The sequence below is a fragment of the Phaethon lepturus genome, unplaced genomic scaffold (genome assembly GCF_000687285.1).
Source record: "Phaethon lepturus isolate BGI_N335 unplaced genomic scaffold, ASM68728v1 scaffold53647, whole genome shotgun sequence".
NCBI classification, from domain to species: Eukaryota; Metazoa; Chordata; class Aves; order Phaethontiformes; family Phaethontidae; genus Phaethon; species Phaethon lepturus.
In genome coordinates this window covers 1-9,404 of record NW_010555115.1, presented here as the reverse complement: position 1 = coordinate 9,404, position 9,404 = coordinate 1, and the positions used below count along the sequence as shown (strand labels likewise).

The 9,404-nt window shown below is 38.8% G+C and overlaps 1 protein-coding gene across 1 annotated transcript; it reads right to left on the bottom strand.

Moving 5' to 3' along the window:
- Window positions 1-1,599: 1,599 nt before the first annotated feature.
- Window positions 1,600-7,483, bottom strand: CHMP1B (charged multivesicular body protein 1B; the record flags this gene model as incomplete). Its single annotated transcript, XM_010292041.1, has 7 exons — window positions 1,600-2,295; window positions 3,341-3,413; window positions 4,272-4,315; window positions 5,313-5,420; window positions 5,808-5,876; window positions 6,530-6,676; window positions 7,386-7,483. Coding segments are annotated over 7 exons (584 nt in total), but the record flags the coding sequence as incomplete, so codon positions are not given.
- Window positions 7,484-9,404: the final 1,921 nt, after the last annotated feature.

The window sequence follows — 9,404 nt, the reverse complement described above, 5'->3', positions numbered from 1 at the left end:
GATCTCAGAATTGCTGTCTACCCCTTCAAATAGTTCAAGAATGGCCAGGAACAGTCTAAAAGCAGCATAACCTTCAACACTAAAATAAGCCAGACAAGCTAGCTCAAGTTGTCCAATATCAAAGACTGAAAACCTCAGTAGTTTATGGTACAGTTCCATCAACAAGCAACCGCAAAATAAACTCAGATGTGGATTTATTATATAACAGTAACTTTCCAATCCTATCATGAGATATGAAGTAACTGAATATAAAAAAAAAAAATTCAGCAAGGCAAAGGCACGCACACAAGCAGTTACCACAGTTGTGGGTAACCTGGTTGCATAGATTTACCATGATGTTTTTGTTATGTTGTTCAGAAGGAGGTAAGGGGGAAAAAAAAAGTAGTTTATAGTCCCTTTCCTAAGATGTTTTATTAATAAATTTGAAAGGATATTACCAAGACTACAGATGCAAGTACGTGGTTTTTAAATATCTTCCCATTTCTCCTATTTGCAGGAGGAACATTCAAGATCTCTAAAAGAAAGCCGCATCCAAAAAAATGTAAACAAGTGAGAAGACCACGTTTTAAACAAATTGTTTTAGTTTAGGCTGCCAGCATGAGATACATGATTCCACAACACTTTAGGTTGTTTCGTCTATCTCATTCTCCATATCTTATTTTTTACAGTAGCCTTGAATACTTCAGTATGTAACATCCTGCTAAACCTTCAAAGTGATTTGAATAACACATTCAAAATATAGTTGGAAACTGCTCTGACATGTTTTTGCATGTTTTCACTGAAAAAAAATCGTGCTTGACTAAAAAAGCAATGTTTTTTTCTTTTCTTAAGTATTTCCCCAACACTGGAAAACCCATGTGATCCTGAACACCAGCAAATTAAGAACTAATTGTAAGTCTAGTGCTTCACACCTTCCCTCACCCCTACAAAGATACAGCAAAAACACAAGCCCAGAAAGTCAGAAAGGGAATTGTACCATCACTGTTTATCACAACACACCACAAGCAGTCTCAGCCATAAATTTCTACAACCATTTCTTTACTTCACAACTGCAGCCAGAGTTTGCAACTACTGAAAGCAGACAGTAGATTCTCTCTTACTGTGCAGAAATATCCTACTCATCTACTACTCACCTGCCGTGAGGGGCAGAGGAGGAAGAGCTGATCTAAGGGAGAGTCCCAGTTAGAGAAGCCAGGGTTGGGACCTTGACCCATGAAGGAGGACTGTGAAGATCTGAACCTGAGGAAGAGCACTTCTGTATTTTTTCATATATGGAAGAACACTGAAGTGTGGAATACGGTCACAAGACTTGCTCTTATATATAAAAACAGAGACTAGATTAAAAGCAAAGACAGGGTAAGAAGGAATGGAGAAAAGCAGGCTTCAGTTACTTTATATAAGGCTTCTCAGCCTGAGCCTAAAAAAAATGGATAGCATGAGTTTCCCATGAACAGAAACTAGATGTTATGTTGGTAGAAATAGAGGTGAGTGGCAGAACTGGCTGCACTCCAGGATACTGAGAAGAAAGCAAAATGGAGAAGCTACACCACCGGACATGAAACAACAAGCAAGCCGCCACATTCAACAAAACTGACAGAGAGTTGAAAAATATATTTTATTCCTCCTGTACTAGAAGTGATGACCCCACACAAGTTCCCAATTATAAGAAAACAGCTTTTGGGAACTCATTTTTTAACTGAGCAACTAATTTAAGCACAATTACCCTAGCTTTAAAAGACTAAAAAGCCCAGACTGAAGTCCACTTATTTAACACCTGTATTCTCCATGAAGTCCATGCCTGCCCACCTTTGCGTGTTCCAGGAGTTTGGCTGTGTAAGAAAATTTATCTACAATAATCATCTGAACTGAATACATCAGTTCTCCAACCATAAACTGTTCTCATAATTTAAAAAAATCACTTCATAATTTAAAATATATATCAATGACACTCTGCTTTTCTTTTAGCTAGAATGTACCAACATTCCTAGCTGACTTTGAATATCAACTTGATTTTGTGAAAAAAGCTTGCGAAAAATACATCAACTTCAAAATGTACAGAAAAGGACATTAGAGAGCTGGTATTTTTGGGTTACTTAATGTATTTTAGAAAGAACAGCAAGCCAGGAGTGAAGTACCCTATATTACAAATATACCCAAGCCATATGGTATACACCTTTCTAGCGTAGTGAAGGGTTAGTTACAGAAAGAGTATTTTGAAAGCATGTACAAAGAACTGCAGCTTCGTTTAACTTAAACTTGATCACGTAGGCGGGCCAGTCTCTGTGACAGCTCATCCTGCAGAACCATAAAACACAAAGAAACCAGCTATCAGTAACATGACAGTTAATTTTTGCAAAGTCCCGCAACGGTCAAGCAATCTCATGTCCAAATGACAAGGAATTATCTCATGTGCAAGTGTGAATAAGACTTGCTTAAGACCTCAAGAATGGCTGTACCAGGTGAAACCAGAGGTGCATACAGCTATCTTATCTCCAGCAGTGGATACCTAGGAAGGAGTTTCAGAACGTATCAAGTAGAGATAGAGCTGGGTTTTGTTGTTTTGGGGTGTTTTTTTTGATGTATTATCTTTGCAAGTGCAAATCAGCTCTTACAGAACTGCATCCTTATCTGGGTGCAGCCTTGACTGACCAAGGCTAGCATCCAGCTGAACTGCTACAGCGAGATAGCAGTAGGTCTATTTGTTTTAGAGGGCCTGGTACAAGGTGAAACAGAACTTTTCAAAGAATATGAAATACTGGGGGCTTCCCAAACATTGTTCAGTTATGATAAGGCTCTCTAAAGCCTCCTCCACAAAGACAGGATGACAGAAATACACTATTCTCTTTCCATTCCCTCAAATATATTCCCCTAGAATATATTTCCCTAGAACGGGAAAAGCAACTCACCAAAAGATCTGTGCAACCTTGACATCAAGATCTGCCCAGGCAGAAGAAATTCTAAGCTATCCATCTACAGCAAATGTGGAATCCATCCCATAAAACCTTTCACACATTAAAGGGCAAAAAGCCCAAAGGCCTCATGTATGCTACAGGAGATAGCTGGATTAATTAAACTTGGAGTAGGTAGGAGAGTCAACTGCTTGGAACTCTGCGAAATAACTACGCAAAAATACAGCTGAAACATCTACACCTTCTGGATTTATTAAGCAAACATACTGTTAAAATTATTTTGATTGCAAGACTGTTTTAACTACACGCTACTTCTTTTGGACAGCTAAAATATAATTACAATTTAGCAAGCCTGTTTTAACCGAGTGAAGCATTAATTCTCCTGTCACGTTTCTCTAGAAACATTGATTTCAACTGAATCTAACATTTACCTGTTCTGCTGAGGCAACGCTTGTACCAACAGAACCTGTCTGTCCTTGAGGTAGTTCCATGTTCAGATCAAGACTAATAGGAGAAAACAAAACAAACAAGTCAAGTATACATGGCTGAAGGAAGAAGCACAATAATTGACAAGCAGAGTAATACTGAGATAGCATGAGGCCACCAGGATCCTGTGAACATTGAACTCCAGCTAATTAGTCAACTTGATCAGTACATTTGACTCATTACCAAGACTACAAGTCGTATGTTATAACTGGCAGTAGCTATATAAATTCTGCTTAATGAGGACTGAGCAAGATTTCTGTTTAACAGAGGTATACCTGGCATACTATGAATGACAAAAAGTTCACTCAAAAAAAGTTTTACTTAAAAATTTGTCAAAAGTATTTAACCTCAAGCCAACAGGGCGACGCTTCCAACTTACGCATCACCAAGAAGGCAAGAAAAATTCTCTGAAATATTTCAGTATACCCCAAAGGCTTAAATATGTCCTGATGACCTGTTTCGTAATGTCTGGCTTGTGAGAGCAGAACTACAGGAAGTTTTAATGTGGTAAGAGAGGGAAACAAAAAAAAAAGAGAGGAAAAGTGTGGAGAAACATGGCAAGGATTGCTAATGCTAAAGCCAGTCCAAGTAAGTAATAAAACACTATCCTGACAGAAGTGACATGTGATTTTAGGCTTTTGCACAATGACCCCTGCACCCTGACATTTACAGTAGCTTTGAGTAAAAGCAGAACGAAATGCCGGCAGCTAAACTATTACAAGAGTGATGCCCACAGGCGAAAGGAAAACTGTGATTCTTCTCTGCTTCCAAGAGACAAACACATATAAAACAAGGATATCTAACCTTTGAGTTAATCAGGAAGGGCTGTCGGAACCAAGATTTATTCAAGAAATAATCGCTCAAAATTTTACTTACCCTGCTTCATCTGCCATTTCCTGTAGAAGCATATCCACTTGGTTCTAGGATAAAGAAAACAAAATTGATTGCTGCATGTTGTAGTTTATGACCAGCTCTTCTGTTAAGTCCTGACAGAACAGAAATCGTTTTAACAAAACTGATTGAAAGGTGGATGTCCTTCACAGAACACTTTTGTGCTCAACCACCAGAGGGCCCTGTATGAACTCAAACAATAATGAGTAGAGGCGCTCAGCCTGTTAAACCCCCATTAATTGAACTCTAGCTTCTGAAATAATGCTTCTAAAGAATAAAACTTATCTGTAAAAAACCCAAACATATACTTGAATATTTTAAGCGTTATCCGCTGCTGATTACTGGCTACTAAAATACTGCTTTGCACAATATGGGAAAAAGCCCATCTCCAATAGATTTGGTTTATTGGATTCAGGTTTAGGTTTATTTTATTTACAAAGTATTATCTCCAATAAACTTCCTGCTGTGAAAACTTCTGTTGGAATAGGACATTTAGCCCCTTCTGAAATAGCACAAGGGGATAGGTGCTAGGAATTCTTAACTATGTAAAAGCACTGTTTAAGAATTTATTTTAATAAATATATGCCCATAAATTGAAAGTAGGTAATGACAACCTTTCCATCCCACATACTACTACTAATTTGAGGGCGAATAATGTAATTTTGTTAATATCAGTGAGTTAGAACTATTCATATTCTTCATATTCTGCTTTGATAATTAATACTGCGTCTTCTGGTTCAGAAGGTCATTAAGAACTTGTCAAAACACTACTTATTCAGTAGGAGGGTTAAAGTTTTCAAGATATCATATTATATAAAGCCTGCTATATAACAGTGAAATAGACTAAAATACATGTATGCGATCCTCTGTACTTGTGACTATAATTCGAAATAGTCTCTTCATCACAAAGCAAAAGTGAAAAGGCTCCAGTTACTGCTACGTGTCAAAGTAGACAGAAAGAATTAGCCATTTCCACACAGTTTAGACAATTTAAAAATCACCTTTAAAAAAAATCACTATTCTTACTTGTGGAGTTGTTAGTGTAGTAGTGTTGCTCATCGTGTCTTCCATCTGTTGTGTCTGAACATCTAGTGTTTCAAATTGATGCTCAAATTTATCCATTAATGCAGATATCTATTAAAAATATGAATCAAATCAATGACCTGCAGATAACGGAAGAGAAAAACGTCTGAACTGGCAAAAGTAAAAATCACGCTACAATGAAGGCTGCAAGCAGCTCCTGGGGGTCAGAAGCTTGTCCCTCTCCCAGCATCAACTCTGAAGCTGATCTAACACTGCAGTTCAAGCAGGCTGGTCAGCACCCTGCCCAGTCAAGTTCTGAGCAACTCCAGTTACAAGGACCTCACAAACACACTGGGCAACCTGTTCCAGAATATCCAGTGAGGATACCAACCTCACTGCAAAACCTTTTCTCTTGATTGGAATTTCCCTTTTTAAAACCTGTGTCCATTGCCCTTTCTGCTTTTCACGTCCACCTCCAAGAAAAGCAAGTCTGTTCACCTTTTCCAAGTTCATGCTCTTCAGTGTGGCATCCATAGACTTAACTACCCCTGCCATTGACTTCGTTACCTGAAATGAGGAAAAGGAAACTATTACAAAGAAAGAAGTGTGAGCAGTTTCTTCCCAAGCTCTCTTGTCTCTATCCACAGTTTCTACAGCATCAAATAGTAGGGCACACACTATTGCCGTCACTTTTTTATAGCTCCCACCATTTCAAATTCTATAAATTAACTCAACCACTTGAAATATGCATTCTGAGCTGAAATTCACTAAAAACTGAGGTGTATATGGCATTAACTTTTATGGGTCTTGAGACCTGTCAAATGTTTAAGGCATACAGATCACATGGCAGAATAAACTCGCTAGCTGAAGAGCAGTAGAGCTAAAAAAATTTCTGTAATCGCACATCCTACATCATGGCTGTATGAATTTGCAATTAGAGCGGTATCTTTGCAAAATAATCTTAACAGTATAACCACCAAAACACGCTGCATCTTCAGGAGCATGAATAGTAACAGCTAACAGAAGTTACCAGCTGCAAAATAGTACGTAGTGATCTATTTCTAAACAGCAGCTGCCAAGGGGATTCCAATACCTGATTTACTATTGGCTACGTTTGAAACCAAAACCGAACCTTTTCAGCTCATTATAGATAGAATTAAGTAACTTCTAGGAAGATCAGAGGTCTCAGCGTTGCAAGAGATTTGTGAAAACAGACTTACCTTGCCCATTGTCACTGCAGTCTGAACTCTTGCTGCTACAGCATCTACCCTGGCACTCATGCGCAAGAAATTGATGGCTTGATTCTTCTGGCGGATTGCATTTTCCGCATGTATTCGGGCGACTTCCATGTTACCCTTCTGAATCGCCTGTTGAAAAACGAAAAAAAAAAAAAAAAAAGGCATTTTAACCTTCCCTGCTCTTGTAAACATGATTTCTGAACAGCTTATTTCATTTTTTTAAGTAAGCATCAATTCATCGCAATATCTTTTCTATTAAAAGAGAAAATAAAACCCTCCCTCCTCCCCCAATACTTCTCAAACTTTTTCAAGATGTGAACCCCTAACTTCTTTCCAAGGAAGGGAACCCGCATGTACTTCAAGTAGGAGGTTTTACAGAGCTACAGAAACATAGTTTTCTCATTCCTAACATCGTTTTCAGTTGGTATGGTTGCATTTCATGGACAAAAATACAGTCAAATAAATTTAGTCTCTCTCTTTAGTACTTCAAGGACTCAAAAGCTATTATGAAGTTCCTCTTCATAAGACCTTTTAATACAAGATGATAAACATTAAGATTAAATATTTTTAACTTTGAGAACAACAGTCTCTAACAAAATACATACAAGACAATCTTGTCAGGAAGCAAATGCCACAAGCTGTACAAGAGGATACACAAGAATGTATCCTCACATTTATTAATAAGTATGGGAAGATTCAGAGTCATCTATTTTAAATTGCAAGCATCTATTGCAATATTATCAGCAATAATCAGGAAAATGGTAATAACACCAGAAGTTTTCCTGCTACAGTATGTAAACAACAGATCTAAAGAGCTTGTTTCAGACTCACTGCTTACCTTCTTAATTTTAGCTTTCTCAGCCTTTTCTTCTTTGTCGCATTTTTTGGAGTTCCTGTTGAGTTCCTTTGCAGCAAACTTCAAATTAAACAGGTGTTCTGCAGCGCAAGTTAAGGGTTCAAGAACAAGATCAATCCTTTCATCGCAGTATTTTGCTCTCCTGTTCGAAGTGCTACCCAACCTAGCGTATACTGTGTTTCCCCACTAGTGATATTTAAACTTGGAAAATGTTATTTAAGCCCTTGAAATTCACACAATAAGGAGACCTACCAGGCTGCTTTACAATTATAATGTCACTTATCATCTGGGTAAGGCCATAAAAAAATAAGTTCAGAGCCCAAACTGGCTCCATTTTTCACACTGATAAATACAACAAAACAAACATCCCCCAAGAGGAACCGGAAGTCTTACTCTACCAGCTACTTTCACTCATGCACCCAGAGTCCTCGACTCTCAGGGAGATGGAAGTGCAGTTTACTGGCCTGCCTGGAACCTCCCTATCCGAAAAAAAAAGCCACTGAGGAACAAGAGACAAATTAACAGTGGAATAGCAAACTGCTTTGGCTGACCAGGCCCAGGTACAAACCAGGAGGCAGGGCTGCCCTTTCAAGCCACAGCATGATCTCAGGTTTAAATTGCTCATGCAGCTCCTTTAGAGAGCAGCTTCCCAGCCCTGGGTCATGTGAGTGATTCTGGGGTCCCTGACAGCTGTGTCATCTGTGAAAGAATACTTAAGTCAGCAAGAAAGACTTTTCTTTTCAAAAAGTTCAAGTCCTGCTTAAGCCAAAAGCTCTGAGAAGACAGTAGAACATGACTTCGTAGGGACTTCAAATGATTGCATTAAACTGTTACTGACAGAGAATAAAGTATATGCTGTACAAATAACAATTAAAAAAAACATATTCTTAAAATGCTGTTGATTAAAGTTTCAAAATAGTATCAGTCTTTCTCAAAGATAATGGAAGCACAAAGCTCTATTGGCTTCTTTCATGCCACCTTTTGATATCCCAAGAGGCAGATGCAGCAAGTACTAAGATGCTTAACAGTTAAATGGAAGCAGATAAAGCTAAAAATTATGGGGTACTTGAAGTTTCTTTAATATTTTGAGTATATAAATTATTCCGGAACTGTTTTTTTTCTCCTTTAAAGTCCAGCCATGCATCTTAGAGCTCTGACAGCAACCTGAAGACATTAGGAAGTCTGTTATCCTATCCTATAAATTTAATCACAAACAGGCTACAAAAAGCTAACAGCTGTGTCTATATATCTAGGTGATCTATTAAGGTAGCTACCAGTAACACTAAAATTGCAGCTTGTATTTATATTTCTTTGCTTAGGACACTGTCCCTTTGAGCAGCAATAAGTATATTGCACCGAGCCACAGATTAAGTAATTTACCAAACACGAAAATACCTTTAGATTGTTCATTCAACCTGTCAGAGACCAGAACAACCAGGTAAAACCATGATACCACCTATTTACACCAATTGCACTGAAAGAGCATTTCAGAGCAGTTTATTTTGAAATATATTCCTGAGTTACTCACTTGGAGCATTTACATTTGACATTAAAACAGCTCACCCTGCCACCTCCACAGCTCTTCCATCCCATGATGAGCAAACGCTCCTCCCTTGAACTGCCTTTCTCGACGTGCCGTAACCCAAGCGAAACCAAACTTCCACCAGGAACCGTGACTCACAGTCACCTGCTCCAGCTCCCGTCAGTCCCCACCATAACAACTGGCCAGGCCCAGCACAACTCAACCACACCAAGACCTCTGTAATCTTCAAGGCTTTTTCTTTTTTTCCCTACCCCTGTGCATTAAGATGGCTTTATCCAGCAAGAAAATTTAAATTTGCCCATGAGGATTTTCCCCGCATGTAACTTCTTTTCAACAGCAGGCCACACCGCCGGGTTTGTTCAGCTGACAGCGGTGGCTGTTTGTGGGGGCAGCCGGCGAGGCTGACATGGTTCCAGTGCCGACACAGCGCGGGATGCATGGCACGCCGGCTGTCCCCG